Consider the following 21,977-nt stretch of genomic DNA (forward strand, 5'->3'; position numbering starts at 1 on the left):
TAGTTTAGCAAGCAGCGGCCCTGGCCATGGACTGAGGCAGAGAAGACTGAGGACTGTACTCATACAGTGCTTTCGGAGTGTATTCAGACCCATCCACATTTTGTTACATTACAGCCTTATTCTAAAATGGATCAAATCCCCCCCCCCCCCTCATCAATCTACACACAATAATAATGACAAAGGAAAAACTGTTTTTTTTACATTTTTGCAAATGTATTAAAAGTATAAACGGCAATATCCCATTTAGATAAGTATTCAGACACTTTAATCAGTACTTTATTGAAGCACCTTTGGCAGCGATTACAGCCTCGAGTCTTCTTGGGTATGACGCTACAAGCTTGGCACACCTGTATTTGGGGAGTTTCTCCCATTCTCTGTGGGGAGTTTTTGGGGAGTTTCCCCCATTCGAGTCTTCTCTGCAGATCCTCTCAAGCTCTGTCAGGTTGGATGGGGAGCGTTGCTGCACAGCTATTTTCAGGTCTCTCCAGAGATGTTCTATCGGGTTCAAGTCCAGGCTCTGGCTGGGCCACTCAAGGACATTTAGAGACTTGTCCCGAAGCCACTCCTGCGTTGTCTTGGCTGTGTGCTTAGGGTCATTGTCCTGTTGGAAGGTGAGCCTTCGCCCCAGTCTGAGGTCCTGAGTGCTCTGGAGCAGGTTTTCATCAAGGATCTCTCTGTACTTTGCTCCGTTCATCTTTGCCTCTATCCTGACTAGTCTCCCAGTCCCTCCCTCCACATTCGCACAGCATGATGCTGCCACCACCATGCTTCACCGAGGGATGGTGCCAGGTTTCCAGACGTAACACTTGGCATTCAGGCCAAAGAGAATCTTCTTTCTCATGGTCAGAGTTCTTTAGGTGCCTTTTGGCGAACTCCAAGCGGGCTGTCATGTGCCTTTTACTGAAGAGTGGCTTCCTACTGGCCATTCTACCATAAAGGCCTGATTGGTGGAGTGCTGCAGAGATGGTTGTCCTTCTGGAAGGTTCTCCCATTTTCCACAGAGGAACTCTGGAGCTCTGTCACCTCCCTGACCAAGGCCCGTCTCCCCTAATTGCTCAGTTTGGCCGGGCGGCCAGCTCTAAGTAGAGTCTTGGTGGTTCCAAACCTCTCCCATTTAAGAATGCATACATTTTTTGGTATCCTTCCCCAGATCTGTACCTCGACACAATGCTATCTAGGAGCTCTATGGACAATTCCTTCGACCTCATTACTTGGTTTTTGCTCTGACATGCACTGTCAACTGTGAGACCTGATATAGACAGGTGTGTGCCTTTCCAAATCATGTCCAATCCATTGGATTTACCACAGGTGGACTCCAATCAAGTTGTAGAAACATCTCAAGGATGATCAATGGAGACAGGATGCACCTGAGCTCAATTTTGAGTCTCATAGCAAAGGGGCTGAATACTTATGTAAATAAAGTGTTTTTTTATTTTTAATACATTTGCAAACATTTCTAAAAACTGTTTTCACTTTGTCATTATGGGGTATCGTGATGTCATTATGGGGTATCGTGATGTCATTATGGGGTATTGTGATGTCATTATGGGGTAGTGCGTGTAGATTGATGAAATGTTTTAATTAATTACAATATTAGAATAAGGCTGTAACGTAACAAAATGTGGAAAAGGGGAAGAGGTCTGAAAACTTTCCGAATGCACTGTATTGGTATGAGAATCTAAATACACGGGGTGATTGTCTTTGTGCTTAAGGGAAGGATGAGGCTGGACATAGGCTTTGATGATGGTAGTACTTTGGTCAACTACAGTTACGGCAGGCCATATCAGGCTACAGGCAAAACACTTGTGGTCGTGGATTTTTGGAGGTTAATATAGTATTGAGAGGAGTGGAGACACATGTACACCAGCTGTGCATCTTACTCAAGATGAACAGAGTTCATGGCAGCACCGCCAGGGTATGGTAAAGTTCCAAGAACGTTTGAAGGAGTGCTGGAGGGATTATGTACCTGTGGACTTGTTGGAGGCTCTCCGTCTGATCTCAGTGACCATGAGCCGGGACACCTGGGTAGTGAACTGGAGGAGGTCCTGGAACTTCTCTGTCATGGTCGTGGGGGAAGCGTTCCCAAACACCTGAACATAGAGGTCGAAGGATAACTCATTAACACACACACACACACACACACACACACACACACACACACACACACACACACACACACACACACACACACACACACACACACACACACACACACACACACACACACACACACACACACACACACACACACACCGGTCCACCTAATGTGCTAAGATGAAGGACACCCGAGGTGGAGTTTTGTTAAACCATTTCACACCACTGATCACAAAGCAATGAAAACACAGATTTACTTTTGCATTCCTTTACATCTCTTCAATCACATCTACTGAACGAGATGAATCCTGGCACCTTCTGTCTTTTGGATTAGTGCAAATTAAACCAATCAGAGGCCTGTTTCTCACCCTGTTGAAGACGGGTAACATCATGTAGAGTTTGTCCTCCTGCTCCTTCTGGGTCATTTGACGTGGCGGATGGCAGAGCTCAGAGAAGAGACGTCGGAGGTGCATGAGGCCCAGCGCGTTGTCCTGGGGGCTACATTCTTCCTGGCGCGGCCTTCCCATGATCCTCTTTACCATGTTCATCTTGAGCGGCTTCGCCAGGCCAAAGCCAGCCCTGAGGAGGAGGAGGAAGAGGGAGAATGACTTTTTTATTTTTTTTATTCATTTAATTTTACTGTACCTTAAACTTACCAGGAAGTGCTTTGAACCTTTTCTTGATGTATTGAATTAAATTGTATATTTCACTTGTAGAAATGGAAATGTCAAATCAAAATGTTATTTGTCACATGCAAAATGTTATTTGCCGAATACAACAAGTGTAGACCTTACTGTGAAATGCTTACTTACAAGCCTTTAACCAACAACGCAAAGTTTAAAAGTTAGTCAAATCTGCTAAATAAACTAAAAGGAATAATAGTAACACAACAAAATAACAACAACAAGGTAATTAAATATATACAGGGGTACAGGTTAGTCAAGGTAATATATACAGGGGGTACTGGTACAGAGTCAATATGCAGGGGTACAGGTTAGTCAAGGTAATATATACAGGGGGTACTGGTACAGAGTCAATATGTAGGGGTACAGGTTAGTCAAGGTAATATATACAGGGGGTACTGGTACAGAGTCAATATGCAGGGGTACAGGTTAGTCAAGGTAATATATACAGGGGGTACTGGTACAGAGTCAATATGTAGGGGTACAGGTTAGTCAAGGTAATATATACAGGGGGTACTGGTACAGAGTCAATATGCAGGGGTACAGGTTAGTCAAGGTAATATATACAGGGGGTACTGGTACAGAGTCAATATGCAGGGGTACAGGTTAGTCAAGGTAATATATACAGGGGGTACTGGTACAGAGTCAATATGCAGGGGTACAGGTTAGAGGTAATATATACAGGGGCTACTGGTACAGAGTCAATATACAGGGGTAGAGGTTAGAGGTAATATATACAGGGGGTACTGGTACAGAGTCAATATACAGGGGTAGAGGTTAGTCAAGGTAATATATACAGGGGGTACTGGTACAGAGTCAATATGCAGGGGTACAGGTTAGTCAAGGTAATATATACAGGGGGTACTGGTACAGAGTCAATATGCAGGGGTACAGGTTAGTCAAGGTAATATATACAGGGACTACTGGTACAGAGTCAATATGCAGGGGTACAGGTTAGTCAAGGTAATATATACAGGGGGTACTGGTACAGAGTCAATATGCAGGGGTACAGGTTAGTCAAGGTAATATATACAGGGACTACTGGTACAGAGTCAATATGCAGGGGTACAGGTTAGTCAAGGTAATATATACAGGGGCTACTGGTACAGAGTCAATATGCAGGGGTACAGGTTAGAGGTAATATATACAGGGGGTACTGGTACAGAGTCAATATGCAGGGGTACAGGTTAGTCAAGGTAATATATACAGGGACTACTGGTACAGAGTCAATATGCAGGGGTACAGGTTAGTCAAGGTAATATATACAGGGACTACTGGTACAGAGTCAATATGCAGGGGTACAGGTTAGAGGTAATATATACAGGGACTACTGGTACAGAGTCAATATGCAGGGGTACAGGTTAGAGGTAATATATACAGGGGGTAGTGGTACAGAGTCAATATGCAGGGGTACAGGTTAGAGGTAATATATACAGGGACTACTGGTACAGAGTCAATATGCAGGGGTACAGGTTAGTCAAGGTAATATATACAGGGGGTACTGGTACAGAGTCAATATGCAGGGGTACAGGTTAGTCAAGGTAATATATACAGGGGGTACTGGTACAGAGTCAATATGCAGGGGTACAGGTTAGTCAAGGTAATATATACAGGGGGTAGTGGTACAGAGTCAATATGCAGGGGTACAGGTTAGTCAAGGTAATATATACAGGGGGTACTGGTACAGAGTCAATATGCAGGGGTACAGGTTAGAGGTAATATATACAGGGGCTACTGGTACAGAGTCAATATGCAGGGGTACAGGTTAGAGGTAATATATACAGGGGGTACTGGTACAGAGTCAATATGCAGGGGTACAGGTTAGTCAAGGTAATATATACAGGGGGTACTGGTACAGAGTCAATATGCAGGGGTACAGGTTAGTCAAGGTAATATATACAGGGGGTACTGGTACAGAGTCAATATGCAGGGGTACAGGTTAGAGGTAATATATACAGGGACTACTGGTACAGAGTCAATATGCAGGGGTACAGGTTAGAGGTAATATATACAGGGGGTACTGGTACAGAGTCAATATGCAGGGGTACAGGTTAGTCAAGGTAATATATACAGGGGGTACTGGTACAGAGTCAATATGCAGGGGTACAGGTTAGAGGTAATATATACAGGGGGTACTGGTACAGAGTCAATATGCAGGGGTACAGGTTAGTCAAGGTAATATATACAGGGGGTACTGGTACAGAGTCAATATGCAGGGGTACAGGTTAGAGGTAATATATACAGGGGGTACTGGTACAGAGTCAATATGCAGGGGTACAGGTTAGTCAAGGTAATATATACAGGGACTACTGGTACAGAGTCAATATGCAGGGGTACAGGTTAGTCAAGGTAATATATACAGGGGGTACTGGTACAGAGTCAATATGCAGGGGTACAGGTTAGAGGTAATATATACAGGGGGTACTGGTACAGAGTCAATATGCAGGGGTACAGGTTAGTCAAGGTAATATATACAGGGGGTACTGGTACAGAGTCAATATGCAGGGGTACAGGTTAGAGGTAATATATACAGGGGGTACTGGTACAGAGTCAATATGCAGGGGTACAGGTTAGTCAAGGTAATATATACAGGGGGTACTGGTACAGAGTCAATATGCAGGGGTACAGGTTAGTCAAGGTAATATATACAGGGGCTACTGGTACAGAGTCAATATGCAGGGGTACAGGTTAGAGGTAATATATACAGGGGGTACTGGTACAGAGTCAATATGCAGGGGTACAGGTTAGTCAAGGTAATATATACAGGGGGTACTGGTACAGAGTCAATATGCAGGGGTACAGGTTAGTCAAGGTAATATATACAGGGGGTACTGGTACAGAGTCAATATGCAGGGGTACAGGTTAGAGGTAATATATACAGGGACTACTGGTACAGAGTCAATATGCAGGGGTACAGGTTAGAGGTAATATATACAGGGGGTACTGGTACAGAGTCAATATGCAGGGGTACAGGTTAGTCAAGGTAATATATACAGGGGGTACTGGTACAGAGTCAATATGCAGGGGTACAGGTTAGAGGTAATATATACAGGGGGTACTGGTACAGAGTCAATATGCAGGGGTACAGGTTAGTCAAGGTAATATATACAGGGGGTACTGGTACAGAGTCAATATGCAGGGGTACAGGTTAGAGGTAATATATACAGGGGGTACTGGTACAGAGTCAATATGCAGGGGTACAGGTTAGTCAAGGTAATATATACAGGGACTACTGGTACAGAGTCAATATGCAGGGGTACAGGTTAGTCAAGGTAATATATACAGGGGGTACTGGTACAGAGTCAATATGCAGGGGTACAGGTTAGAGGTAATATATACAGGGGGTACTGGTACAGAGTCAATATGCAGGGGTACAGGTTAGAGGTACTATATACAGGGGGTACTGGTACAGAGTCAATATGCAGGGGTACAGGTTAGTCAAGGTAATATATACAGGGGCTACTGGTACAGAGTCAATATGCAGGGGTACAGGTTAGAGGTAATATATACAGGGGCTACTGGTACAGAGTCAATATGCAGGGGTACAGGTTAGAGGTAATATATACAGGGGCTACTGGTACAGAGTCAATATGCAGGGGTACAGGTTAGAGGTAATATATACAGGGGGTACTGGTACAGAGTCAATATGCAGGGGTAGAGGTTAGTCAAGGTAATATATACAGAGTCAATATACAGGGGTACAGGTTAGTCAAGGTAATATATACAGAGTCAATATACAGGGGTACAGGTTAGTCAAGGTAATATATACAGGGGGTACTGGTACAGAGTCAATATGCAGGGGTACAGGTTAGTCAAGGTAATATATACAGAGTCAATATACAGGGGTACAGGTTAGTCAAGGTAATATATACAGGGGGTACTGGTACAGAGTCAATATGCAGGGGTACAGGTTAGAGGTAATATATACAGGGGGTAGTGGTACAGAGTCAATATGCAGGGGTACAGGTTAGTCAAGGTAATATATACAGGGACTACTGGTACAGAGTCAATATACAGGGGTACAGGTTAGTCAAGGTAATATATACAGGGGGTACTGGTACAGAGTCAATATGCAGGGGTACAGGTTAGTCAAGGTAATATATACAGGGGGTACTGGTACAGAGTCAATATGCAGGGGTACAGGTTAGAGGTAATATATACAGGGGGTACTGGTACAGAGTCAATATGCAGGGGTACAGGTTAGTCAAGGTAATATATACAGGGGGTACTGGTACAGAGTCAATATGCAGGGCTACAGGTTAGTCAAGGTAATATATACAGGGGGTACTGGTACAGAGTCAATATGCAGGGGTACAGGTTAGAGGTAATATATACAGGGGGTACTGGTACAGAGTCAATATGCAGGGGTACAGGTTAGTCAAGGTAATATATACAGGGGGTACTGGTACAGAGTCAATATGCAGGGGTACAGGTTAGTCAAGGTAATATATACAGGGGGTACTGGTACAGAGTCAATATGCAGGGGTACAGGTTAGTCAAGGTAATATATACAGGGGCTACTGGTACAGAGTCAATATGCAGGGGTACAGGTTAGTCAAGGTAATATATACAGGGGCTACTGGTACAGAGTCAATATGCAGGGGTACAGGTTAGAGGTAATATATACAGGGACTACTGGTACAGAGTCAATATGCAGGGGTACAGGTTAGAGGTAATATATACAGGGACTACTGGTACAGAGTCAATATGCAGGGGTACAGGTTAGAGGTAATATATACAGGGACTACTGGTACAGAGTCAATATGCAGGGGTAGAGGTTAGTCAAGGTAATATATACAGGGGGTACTGGTACAGAGTCAATATGCAGGGGTACAGGTTAGAGGTAATATATACAGGGGGTACTGGTACAGAGTCAATATGCAGGGGTACAGGTTAGAGGTAATATATACAGGGGCTACTGGTACAGAGTCAATATGCAGGGGTACAGGTTAGAGGTAATATATACAGGGACTACTGGTACAGAGTCAATATGCAGGGGTACAGGTTAGAGGTAATATATACAGGGACTACTGGTACAGAGTCAATATGCAGGGGTAGAGGTTAGTCAAGGTAATATATACAGGGGGTACTGGTACAGAGTCAATATGCAGGGGTACAGGTTAGAGGTAATATATACAGGGACTACTGGTACAGAGTCAATATGCAGGGGTACAGGTTAGTCAAGGTAATATATACAGGGGGTACTGGTACAGAGTCAATATGCAGGGGTACAGGTTAGAGGTAATATATACAGGGACTACTGGTACAGAGTCAATATGCAGGGGTACAGGTTAGAGGTAATATATACAGGGACTACTGGTACAGAGTCAATATGCAGGGGTACAGGTTAGTCAAGGTAATATATACAGGGGGTACTGGTACAGAGTCAATATGCAGGGGTACAGGTTAGTCAAGGTAATATATACAGGGGGTAGTGGTACAGAGTCAATATGCAGGGGTACAGGTTAGTCAAGGTAATATATACAGGGGGTACTGGTACAGAGTCAATATGCAGGGGTACAGGTTAGAGGTAATATATACAGGGACTACTGGTACAGAGTCAATATGCAGGGGTACAGGTTAGTCAAGGTAATATATACAGGGGGTAGTGGTACAGAGTCAATAAGCAGGGGTACAGGTTAGTCAAGGTAATATATACAGGGGGTACTGGTACAGAGTCAATATGCAGGGGTACAGGTTAGAGGTAATATATACAGGGACTACTGGTACAGAGTCAATATGCAGGGGTACAGGTTAGTCAAGGTAATATATACAGGGGGTACTGGTACAGAGTCAATATGCAGGGGTACAGGTTAGAGGTAATATATACAGGGACTACTGGTACAGAGTCAATATGCAGGGGTACAGGTTAGAGGTAATATATACAGGGACTACTGGTACAGAGTCAATATGCAGGGGTACAGGTTAGAGGTAATATATACAGGGGGTACTGGTACAGAGTCAATATACAGGGGTACAGGTTAGAGGTAATATATACAGGGGGTACTGGTACAGAGTCAATATGCAGGGGTACAGGTTAGTCAAGGTAATATATACAGGGACTACTGGTACAGAGTCAATATGCAGGGGTACAGGTTAGTCAAGGTAATATATACAGGGACTACTGGTACAGAGTCAATATGCAGGGGTACAGGTTAGAGGTAATATATACAGGGACTACTGGTACAGAGTCAATATGCAGGGGTACAGGTTAGAGGTACTATATACAGGGACTACTGGTACAGAGTCAATATGCAGGGGTACAGGTTAGAGGTAATATATACAGGGACTACTGGTACAGAGTCAATATGCAGGGGTACAGGTTAGAGGTAATATATACAGGGGGTACTGGTACAGAGTCAATATACAGGGGTACAGGTTAGAGGTAATATATACAGGGGGTACTGGTACAGAGTCAATATGCAGGGGTACAGGTTAGTCAAGGTAATATATACAGGGACTACTGGTACAGAGTCAATATGCAGGGGTACAGGTTAGTCAAGGTAATATATACAGGGACTACTGGTACAGAGTCAATATGCAGGGGTACAGGTTAGAGGTAATATATACAGGGACTACTGGTACAGAGTCAATATGCAGGGGTACAGGTTAGAGGTAATATATACAGGGGGTACTGGTACAGAGTCAATATGCAGGGGTACAGGTTAGAGGTAATATATACAGGGGGTACTGGTACAGAGTCAATATGCAGGGGTACAGGTTAGTCAAGGTAATATATACAGGGACTACTGGTACAGAGTCAATATGCAGGGGTACAGGTTAGAGGTAATATATACAGGGACTACTGGTACAGAGTCAATATGCAGGGGTACAGGTTAGTCAAGGTAATATATACAGGGGGTACTGGTACAGAGTCAATATGCAGGGGTACAGGTTAGAGGTAATATATACAGGGGGTACTGGTACAGAGTCAATATGCAGGGGTACAGGTTAGTCAAGGTAATATATACAGGGGGTACTGGTACAGAGTCAATATGCAGGGGTACAGGTTAGTCAAGGTAATATATACAGGGGGTACTGGTACAGAGTCAATATGCAGGGGTACAGGTTAGTCAAGGTAATATATACAGGGGGTACTGGTACAGAGTCAATATGCAGGGGTACAGGTTAGTCAAGGTAATATATACAGGGGGTACTGGTACAGAGTCAATATGCAGGGGTACAGGTTAGAGGTAATATATACAGGGACTACTGGTACAGAGTCAATATGCAGGGGTACAGGTTAGAGGTAATATATACAGGGGCTACTGGTACAGAGTCAATATGCAGGGGTACAGGTTAGTCAAGGTAATATATACAGGGGGTACTGGTACAGAGTCAATATGCAGGGGTACAGGTTAGTCAAGGTAATATATACAGGGACTACTGGTACAGAGTCAATATGCAGGGGTACAGGTTAGAGGTAATATATACAGGGACTACTGGTACAGAGTCAATATGCAGGGGTACAGGTTAGAGGTAATATATACAGGGGCTACTGGTACAGAGTCAATATGCAGGGGTACAGGTTAGTCAAGGTAATATATACAGGGACTACTGGTACAGAGTCAATATGCAGGGGTACAGGTTAGAGGTAATATATACAGGGGGTACTGGTACAGAGTCAATATGCAGGGGTACAGGTTAGAGGTAATATATACAGGGGGTACTGGTACAGAGTCAATATGCAGGGGTACAGGTTAGAGGTAATATATACAGGGGGTACTGGTACAGAGTCAATATGCAGGGGTACAGGTTAGAGGTACTATATACAGGGGCTACTGGTACAGAGTCAATATGTAGGGGTACAGGTTAGTCAAGGTAATATATACAGGGGGTACTGGTACAGAGTCAATATGCAGGGGTACAGGTTAGAGGTAATATATACAGGGGGTAGTGGTACAGAGTCAATATACAGGGGTACAGGTTAGTCAAGGTAATATATACAGGGGGTACTGGTACAGAGTCAATATGTAGGGGTACAGGTTAGTCAAGGTAATATATACAGGGGGTACTGGTACAGAGTCAATATGCAGGGGTACAGGTTAGTCAAGGTAATATATACAGGGGGTAGTGGTACAGAGTCAATATGTAGGGGTACAGGTTAGAGGTAATATATACAGGGACTACTGGTACAGAGTCAATATGCAGGGGTACAGGTTAGAGGTAATATATACAGGGACTACTGGTACAGAGTCAATATGCAGGGGTAGAGGTTAGTCAAGGTAATATATACAGGGACTACTGGTACAGAGTCAATATGCAGGGGTACAGGTTAGAGGTAATATATACAGGGACTACTGGTACAGAGTCAATATGCAGGGCTACAGGTTAGTCAAGGTAATATATACAGGGGGTACTGGTACAGAGTCAATATGCAGGGGTACAGGTTAGAGGTAATATATACAGGGGGTACTGGTACAGAGTCAATATGCAGGGGTACAGGTTAGAGGTAATATATACAGGGGGTACTGGTACAGAGTCAATATGCAGGGGTAGAGGTTAGTCAAGGTAATATATACAGGGGGTACTGGTACAGAGTCAATATGCAGGGGTACAGGTTAGTCAAGGTAATATATACAGGGACTACTGGTACAGAGTCAATATGCAGGGGTACAGGTTAGAGGTAATATATACAGGGACTACTGGTACAGAGTCAATATGCAGGGGTACAGGTTAGTCAAGGTAATATATACAGGGGGTACTGGTACAGAGTCAATATGCAGGGGTAGAGGTTAGAGGTAAAATATACAGGGGCTACTGGTACAGAGTCAATATGCAGGGGTACAGGTTAGTCAAGGTAATATATACAGGGGGTACTGGTACAGAGTCAATATGCAGGGGTACAGGTTAGTCAAGGTAATATATACAGGGGGTACTGGTACAGAGTCAATATGCAGGGGTAGAGGTTAGAGGTAATATATACAGGGGCTACTGGTACAGAGTCAATATGCAGGGGTACAGGTTAGTCAAGGTAATATATACAGGGGGTACTGGTACAGAGTCAATATGCAGGGGTACAGGTTAGAGGTAATATATACAGGGGGTACTGGTACAGAGTCAATATGCAGGGGTACAGGTTAGTCAAGGTAATATATACAGGGGGTACTGGTACAGAGTCAATATGCAGGGGTACAGGTTAGAGGTAATATATACAGGGACTACTGGTACAGAGTCAATATGCAGGGGTACAGGTTAGTCAAGGTAATATATACAGGGGGTACTGGTACAGAGTCAATATGCAGGGGTACAGGTTAGAGGTAATATATACAGGGACTACTGGTACAGAGTCAATATGCAGGGGTACAGGTTAGTCAAGGTAATATATACAGGGGGTACTGGTACAGAGTCAATATGCAGGGGTACAGGTTAGAGGTAATATATACAGGGACTACTGGTACAGAGTCAATATGCAGGGGTACAGGTTAGAGGTAATATATACAGGGACTACTGGTACAGAGTCAATATGCAGGGGTACAGGTTAGAGGTAATATATACAGGGGGTACTGGTACAGAGTCAATATACAGGGGTACAGGTTAGAGGTAATATATACAGGGGGTACTGGTACAGAGTCAATATGCAGGGGTACAGGTTAGTCAAGGTAATATATACAGGGACTACTGGTACAGAGTCAATATGCAGGGGTACAGGTTAGTCAAGGTAATATATACAGGGACTACTGGTACAGAGTCAATATGCAGGGGTACAGGTTAGAGGTAATATATACAGGGACTACTGGTACAGAGTCAATATGCAGGGGTACAGGTTAGAGGTACTATATACAGGGACTACTGGTACAGAGTCAATATGCAGGGGTACAGGTTAGAGGTAATATATACAGGGACTACTGGTACAGAGTCAATATGCAGGGGTACAGGTTAGAGGTAATATATACAGGGGGTACTGGTACAGAGTCAATATACAGGGGTACAGGTTAGAGGTAATATATACAGGGGGTACTGGTACAGAGTCAATATGCAGGGGTACAGGTTAGTCAAGGTAATATATACAGGGACTACTGGTACAGAGTCAATATGCAGGGGTACAGGTTAGTCAAGGTAATATATACAGGGACTACTGGTACAGAGTCAATATGCAGGGGTACAGGTTAGAGGTAATATATACAGGGACTACTGGTACAGAGTCAATATGCAGGGGTACAGGTTAGAGGTAATATATACAGGGGGTACTGGTACAGAGTCAATATGCAGGGGTACAGGTTAGAGGTAATATATACAGGGACTACTGGTACAGAGTCAATATGCAGGGGTACAGGTTAGTCAAGGTAATATATACAGGGGGTACTGGTACAGAGTCAATATGCAGGGGTACAGGTTAGAGGTAATATATACAGGGGGTACTGGTACAGAGTCAATATGCAGGGGTACAGGTTAGTCAAGGTAATATATACAGGGACTACTGGTACAGAGTCAATATGCAGGGGTACAGGTTAGAGGTAATATATACAGGGACTACTGGTACAGAGTCAATATGCAGGGGTACAGGTTAGTCAAGGTAATATATACAGGGGGTACTGGTACAGAGTCAATATGCAGGGGTACAGGTTAGAGGTAATATATACAGGGGGTACTGGTACAGAGTCAATATGCAGGGGTACAGGTTAGTCAAGGTAATATATACAGGGGGTACTGGTACAGAGTCAATATGCAGGGGTACAGGTTAGTCAAGGTAATATATACAGGGGGTACTGGTACAGAGTCAATATGCAGGGGTACAGGTTAGTCAAGGTAATATATACAGGGGGTACTGGTACAGAGTCAATATGCAGGGGTACAGGTTAGTCAAGGTAATATATACAGGGGGTACTGGTACAGAGTCAATATGCAGGGGTACAGGTTAGAGGTAATATATACAGGGACTACTGGTACAGAGTCAATATGCAGGGGTACAGGTTAGAGGTAATATATACAGGGGCTACTGGTACAGAGTCAATATGCAGGGGTACAGGTTAGTCAAGGTAATATATACAGGGGGTACTGGTACAGAGTCAATATGCAGGGGTACAGGTTAGTCAAGGTAATATATACAGGGACTACTGGTACAGAGTCAATATGCAGGGGTACAGGTTAGAGGTAATATATACAGGGACTACTGGTACAGAGTCAATATGCAGGGGTACAGGTTAGAGGTAATATATACAGGGGCTACTGGTACAGAGTCAATATGCAGGGGTACAGGTTAGTCAAGGTAATATATACAGGGACTACTGGTACAGAGTCAATATGCAGGGGTACAGGTTAGAGGTAATATATACAGGGGGTACTGGTACAGAGTCAATATGCAGGGGTACAGGTTAGAGGTAATATATACAGGGGGTACTGGTACAGAGTCAATATGCAGGGGTACAGGTTAGAGGTAATATATACAGGGGGTACTGGTACAGAGTCAATATGCAGGGGTACAGGTTAGAGGTACTATATACAGGGGCTACTGGTACAGAGTCAATATGTAGGGGTACAGGTTAGTCAAGGTAATATATACAGGGGGTACTGGTACAGAGTCAATATGCAGGGGTACAGGTTAGAGGTAATATATACAGGGGGTAGTGGTACAGAGTCAATATACAGGGGTACAGGTTAGTCAAGGTAATATATACAGGGGGTACTGGTACAGAGTCAATATGTAGGGGTACAGGTTAGTCAAGGTAATATATACAGGGGGTACTGGTACAGAGTCAATATGCAGGGGTACAGGTTAGTCAAGGTAATATATACAGGGGGTAGTGGTACAGAGTCAATATGTAGGGGTACAGGTTAGAGGTAATATATACAGGGACTACTGGTACAGAGTCAATATGCAGGGGTACAGGTTAGAGGTAATATATACAGGGACTACTGGTACAGAGTCAATATGCAGGGGTAGAGGTTAGTCAAGGTAATATATACAGGGACTACTGGTACAGAGTCAATATGCAGGGGTACAGGTTAGAGGTAATATATACAGGGACTACTGGTACAGAGTCAATATGCAGGGCTACAGGTTAGTCAAGGTAATATATACAGGGGGTACTGGTACAGAGTCAATATGCAGGGGTACAGGTTAGAGGTAATATATACAGGGGGTACTGGTACAGAGTCAATATGCAGGGGTACAGGTTAGAGGTAATATATACAGGGGGTACTGGTACAGAGTCAATATGCAGGGGTAGAGGTTAGTCAAGGTAATATATACAGGGGGTACTGGTACAGAGTCAATATGCAGGGGTACAGGTTAGTCAAGGTAATATATACAGGGACTACTGGTACAGAGTCAATATGCAGGGGTACAGGTTAGAGGTAATATATACAGGGACTACTGGTACAGAGTCAATATGCAGGGGTACAGGTTAGTCAAGGTAATATATACAGGGGGTACTGGTACAGAGTCAATATGCAGGGGTAGAGGTTAGAGGTAATATATACAGGGGCTACTGGTACAGAGTCAATATGCAGGGGTACAGGTTAGTCAAGGTAATATATACAGGGGGTACTGGTACAGAGTCAATATGCAGGGGTACAGGTTAGTCAAGGTAATATATACAGGGGGTACTGGTACAGAGTCAATATGCAGGGGTAGAGGTTAGAGGTAATATATACAGGGGCTACTGGTACAGAGTCAATATGCAGGGGTACAGGTTAGTCAAGGTAATATATACAGGGGGTACTGGTACAGAGTCAATATGCAGGGGTACAGGTTAGAGGTAATATATACAGGGGGTACTGGTACAGAGTCAATATGCAGGGGTACAGGTTAGTCAAGGTAATATATACAGGGGGTACTGGTACAGAGTCAATATGCAGGGCTACAGGTTAGTCAAGGTAATATATACAGGGGGTACTGGTACAGAGTCAATATGCAGGGCTACAGGTTAGTCAAGGTAATATATACAGGGGGTAGTGGTACAGAGTCAATATGCAGGGGTACAGGTTAGTCAAGGTAATATATACAGGGGGTACTGGTACAGAGTCAATATGCAGGGCTACAGGTTAGTCAAGGTAATATATACAGGGGGTAGTGGTACAGAGTCAATATGCAGGGGTACAGGTTAGTCAAGGTAATATATACAGGGGGTACTGGTACAGAGTCAATATGCAGGGGTACAGGTTAGTCAAGGTAATATATACAGGGGGTACTGGTACAGAGTCAATATGCAGGGGTACAGGTTAGTCAAGGTAATATATACAGGGGGTACTGGTACAGAGTCAATATGCAGGGGTACAGGTTAGTCAAGGTAATATATACAGGGGCTACTGGTACAGAGTCAATATGCAGGGGTAGAGGTTAGTCAAGGTAATATATACAGGGACTACTGGTACAGAGTCAATATGCAGGGGTACAGGTTAGTCAAGGTAATATATACAGGGGGTACTGGTACAGAGTCAATATGCAGGGGTACAGGTTAGTCAAGGTAATATATACAGGGGGTACTGGTACAGAGTCAATATGCAGGGGTACAGGTTAGTCAAGGTAATATATACAGGGGGTACTGGTACAGAGTCAATATGCAGGGGTACAGGTTAGTCAAGGTAATATATACAGGGGCTACTGGTACAGAGTCAATATGCAGGGGTACAGGTTAGAGGTAATATATACAGGGGGTACTGGTACAGAGTCAATATGCAGGGGTACAGGTTAGAGGTAATATATACAGGGGGTACTGGTACAGAGTCAATATGCAGGGGTACAGGTTAGTCAAGGTAATATATACAGGGGCTACTGGTACAGAGTCAATATGCAGGGGTACAGGTTAGAGGTAATATATACAGGGGGTACTGGTACAGAGTCAATATGCAGGGGTACAGGTTAGTCAAGGTAATATATACAGGGACTACTGGTACAGAGTCAATATGCAGGGGTAGAGGTTAGTCAAGGTAATATATACAGGGACTACTGGTACAGAGTCAATATGCAGGGGTACAGGTTAGTCAAGGTAATATATACAGGGGGTACTGGTACAGAGTCAATATGCAGGGGTACAGGTTAGTCAAGGTAATATATACAGGGGGTACTGGTACAGAGTCAATATGCAGGGGTACAGGTTAGAGGTAATATATACAGGGGGTACTGGTACAGAGTCAATATGCAGGGGTACAGGTTAGTCAAGGTAATATATACAGGGGGTACTGGTACAGAGTCAATATGCAGGGGTACAGGTTAGAGGTAATATATACAGGGGGTACTGGTACAGAGTCAATATGCAGGGGTACAGGTTAGTCAAGGTAATATATACAGGGACTACTGGTACAGAGTCAATATGCAGGGGTACAGGTTAGTCAAGGTAATATATACAGGGGGTACTGGTACAGAGTCAATATGCAGGGGTACAGGTTAGTCAAGGTAATATATACAGGGACTACTGGTACAGAGTCAATATGCAGGGGTACAGGTTAGAGGTAATATATACAGGGGCTACTGGTACAGAGTCAATATGCAGGGGTACAGGTTAGTCAAGGTAATATATACAGGGGCTACTGGTACAGAGTCAATATGCAGGGGTACAGGTTAGTCAAGGTAATATATACAGGGACTACTGGTACAGAGTCAATATGCAGGGGTACAGGTTAGTCAAGGTAATATATACAGGGACTACTGGTACAGAGTCAATATGCAGGGGTACAGGTTAGTCAAGGTAATATATACAGGGGGTACTGGTACAGAGTCAATATGCAGGGGTACAGGTTAGTCAAGGTAATATATACAGGGACTACTGGTACAGAGTCAATATGCAGGGGTACAGGTTAGAGGTAATATATACAGGGGCTACTGGTACAGAGTCAATATGCAGGGGTACAGGTTAGTCAAGGTAATATATACAGGGGGTACTGGTACAGAGTCAATATGCAGGGGTACAGGTTAGAGGTAATATATACAGGGGGTACTGGTACAGAGTCAATATGCAGGGGTACAGGTTAGTCAAGGTAATATATACAGGGGCTACTGGTACAGAGTCAATATGCAGGGGTACAGGTTAGTCAAGGTAATATATACAGGGACTACTGGTACAGAGTCAATATGCAGGGGTACAGGTTAGTCAAGGTAATATATACAGGGACTACTGGTACAGAGTCAATATGCAGGGGTACAGGTTAGTCAAGGTAATATATACAGGGGGTAGTGGTACAGAGTCAATATACAGGGGTACAGGTTAGAGGTAATATATACAGGGGGTACTGGTACAGAGTCAATATGCAGGGGTACAGGTTAGAGGTAATATATACAGGGGGTACTGGTACAGAGTCAATATGCAGGGGTACAGGTTAGTCAAGGTAATATATACAGGGACTACTGGTACAGAGTCAATATGCAGGGGTACAGGTTAGTCAAGGTAATATATACAGGGGGTACTGGTACAGAGTCAATATGCAGGGGTACAGGTTAGAGGTAATATATACAGGGGGTACTGGTACAGAGTCAATATGCAGGGGTACAGGTTAGTCAAGGTAATATATACAGGGACTACTGGTACAGAGTCAATATGCAGGGGTACAGGTTAGAGGTAATATATACAGGGGGTACTGGTACAGAGTCAATATGCAGGGGTACAGGTTAGTCAAGGTAATATATACAGGGGGTACTGGTACAGAGTCAATATGCAGGGGTACAGGTTAGTCAAGGTAATATATACAGGGGGTACTGGTACAGAGTCAATATGCAGGGGTACAGGTTAGAGGTACTATATACAGGGGGTACTGGTACAGAGTCAATATGCAGGGGTACAGGTTAGTCAAGGTAATATATACAGGGGCTACTGGTACAGAGTCAATATGCAGGGGTACAGGTTAGAGGTAATATATACAGGGGGTACTGGTACAGAGTCAATATGCAGGGGTACAGGTTAGAGGTAATATATACAGGGGGTACTGGTACAGAGTCAATATGCAGGGGTACAGGTTAGAGGTACTATATACAGGGGGTACTGGTACAGAGTCAATATGCAGGGGTACAGGTTAGAGGTAATATATACAGGGGGTACTGGTACAGAGTCAATATGCAGGGGTACAGGTTAGTCAAGGTAATATATACAGGGACTACTGGTACAGAGTCAATATGCAGGGGTACAGGTTAGTCAAGGTAATATATACAGGGGGTACTGGTACAGAGTCAATATGCAGGGGTACAGGTTAGTCAAGGTAATATATACAGGGGGTACTGGTACAGAGTCAATATGCAGGGGTACAGGTTAGAGGTAATATATACAGGGGGTACTGGTACAGAGTCAATATGCAGGGGTACAGGTTAGTCAAGGTAATATATACAGGGGGTACTGGTACAGAGTCAATATGCAGGGGTACAGGTTAGTCAAGGTAATATATACAGGGGGTACTGGTACAGAGTCAATATGAGGGGTACAGGTTAGAGGTACTATATACAGGGGGTACTGGTACAGAGTCAATATGCAGGGGTACAGGTTAGTCAAGGTAATATATACAGGGGCTACTGGTACAGAGTCAATATGCAGGGGTACAGGTTAGAGGTAATATATACAGGGGGTACTGGTACAGAGTCAATATGCAGGGGTACAGGTTAGAGGTAATATATACAGGGGGTACTGGTACAGAGTCAATATGCAGGGGTACAGGTTAGTCAAGGTAATATATACAGGGACTACTGGTACAGAGTCAATATGCAGGGGTACAGGTTAGTCAAGGTAATATATACAGGGGGTACTGGTACAGAGTCAATATGCAGGGGTACAGGTTAGAGGTAATATATACAGGGACTACTGGTACAGAGTCAATATGCAGGGGTACAGGTTAGAGGTAATATATACAGGGACTACTGGTACAGAGTCAATATACAGGGGTACAGGTTAGAGGTAATATATACAGGGACTACTGGTACAGAGTCAATATGCAGGGGTACAGGTTAGAGGTAATATATACAGGGACTACTGGTACAGAGTCAATATGCAGGGGTACAGGTTAGTCAAGGTAATATATACAGGGACTACTGGTACAGAGTCAATATGCAGGGGTACAGGTTAGAGGTAATATATACAGGGGGTACTGGTACAGAGTCAATATGCAGGGGTACAGGTTAGTCAAGGTAATATATACAGGGGGTACTGGTACAGAGTCAATATGTAGGGGTACAGGTTAGAGGTAATATATACAGGGGGTACTGGTACAGAGTCAATATGCAGGGGTACAGGTTAGTCAAGGTAATATATACAGGGGGTACTGGTACAGAGTCAATATGCAGGGGTACAGGTTAGTCAAGGTAATATATACAGGGACTACTGGTACAGAGTCAATATGCAGGGGTACAGGTTAGTCAAGGTAATATATACAGGGGGTACTGGTACAGAGTCAATATGCAGGGGTACAGGTTAGTCAAGGTAATATATACAGGGGGTACTGGTACAGAGTCAATATGTAGGGGTACAGGTTAGAGGTAATATATACAGGGGGTACTGGTACAGAGTCAATATGCAGGGGTAGAGGTTAGTCAAGGTAATATATACAGGGACTACTGGTACAGAGTCAATATGCAGGGGTACAGGTTAGTCAAGGTAATATATACAGGGGGTACTGGTACAGAGTCAATATGCAGGGGTACAGGTTAGTCAAGGTAATATATACAGGGGGTACTGGTACAGAGTCAATATGCAGGGGTACAGGTTAGTCAAGGTAATATATACAGGGACTACTGGTACAGAGTCAATATGTAGGGGTACAGGTTAGAGGTAATATATACAGGGGGTACTGGTACAGAGTCAATATGCAGGGGTAGAGGTTAGTCAAGGTAATATATACAGGGGGTAGTGGTACAGAGTCAATATGCAGGGGTACAGGTTAGTCAAGGTAATATATACAGGGGGTACTGGTACAGACTCAATATGCAGGGGTACAGGTTAGTCAAGGTAATATATACAGGGGGTAGTGGTACAGAGTCAATATGCAGGGGTACAGGTTAGTCAAGGTAATATATACAGGGGGTACTGGTACAGAGTCAATATGCAGGGGTACAGGTTAGAGGTAATATATACAGGGACTACTGGTACAGAGTCAATATGCAGGGGTACAGGTTAGTCAAGGTAATATATACAGGGGGTACTGGTACAGAGTCAATATGCAGGGGTACAGGTTAGAGGTAATATATACAGGGGGTAGTGGTACAGAGTCAATATGCAGGGGTACAGGTTAGTCAAGGTAATATATACAGGGGCTACTGGTACAGAGTCAATATGCAGGGGTACAGGTTAGAGGTACTATATACAGGGGGTACTGGTACAGAGTCAATATGCAGGGGTACAGGTTAGAGGTAATATATACAGGGGGTAGTGGTACAGAGTCAATATGCAGGGGTACAGGTTAGTCAAGGTAATATATACAGGGGGTACTGGTACAGAGTCAATATGCAGGGGTACAGGTTAGTCAAGGTAATATATACAGGGGGTACTGGTACAGAGTCAATATGCAGGGGTACAGGTTAGAGGTAATATATACAGGGACTACTGGTACAGAGTCAATATGCAGGGGTACAGGTTAGTCAAGGTAATATATACAGGGGGTACTGGTACAGAGTCAATATGCAGGGGTACAGGTTAGAGGTAATATATACAGGGGGTACTGGTACAGAGTCAATATGCAGGGGTACAGGTTAGTCAAGGTAATATATACAGGGGGTACTGGTACAGAGTCAATATGCAGGGGTACAGGTTAGAGGTAATATATACAGGGGGTACTGGTACAGAGTCAATATGCAGGGGTACAGGTTAGTCAAGGTAATATATACAGGGACTACTGGTACAGAGTCAATATGCAGGGGTACAGGTTAGTCAAGGTAATATATACAGGGGCTACTTGTACAGAGTCAATATGCAGGGGTACAGGTTAGTCAAGGTAATATATACAGGGACTACTGGTACAGAGTCAATATGCAGGGGTAGAGGTTAGTCAAGGTAATATATACAGGGGGTACTGGTACAGAGTCAATATGCAGGGGTACAGGTTAGAGGTAATATATACAGGGGGTAGTGGTACAGAGTCAATATGCAGGGGTACAGGTTAGTCAAGGTAATATATACAGGGGGTACTGGTACAGAGTCAATATGCAGGGGTACAGGTTAGTCAAGGTAATATATACAGGGGGTACTGGTACAGAGTCAATATGCAGGGGTACAGGTTAGAGGTAATATATACAGGGGGTACTGGTACAGAGTCAATATGCAGGGCTACAGGTTAGTCAAGGTAATA

General features: G+C 43.8%; 1 protein-coding gene across 1 annotated transcript in view; it reads right to left on the reverse strand.

Annotated features, from left to right (window-relative positions):
• The window catches only part of LOC106585952 (WD repeat and FYVE domain-containing protein 3), a 239,709-nt gene that overhangs the window by 188,968 nt on the left and 28,764 nt on the right, over positions 1-21,977 (reverse strand). Inside the window, 2 exon segments of the mRNA XM_082968737.1 lie at positions 1,967-2,090; positions 2,463-2,673. Coding sequence (XP_082824863.1) covers positions 1,967-2,090; positions 2,463-2,673 — 335 coding nt within the window.

This window comes from Salmo salar, chromosome 24 (genome assembly GCF_965601325.2).
Source record: "Salmo salar chromosome 24, fSalSal1, whole genome shotgun sequence".
NCBI lineage: Eukaryota > Metazoa > Chordata > Actinopteri > Salmoniformes > Salmonidae > Salmo > Salmo salar.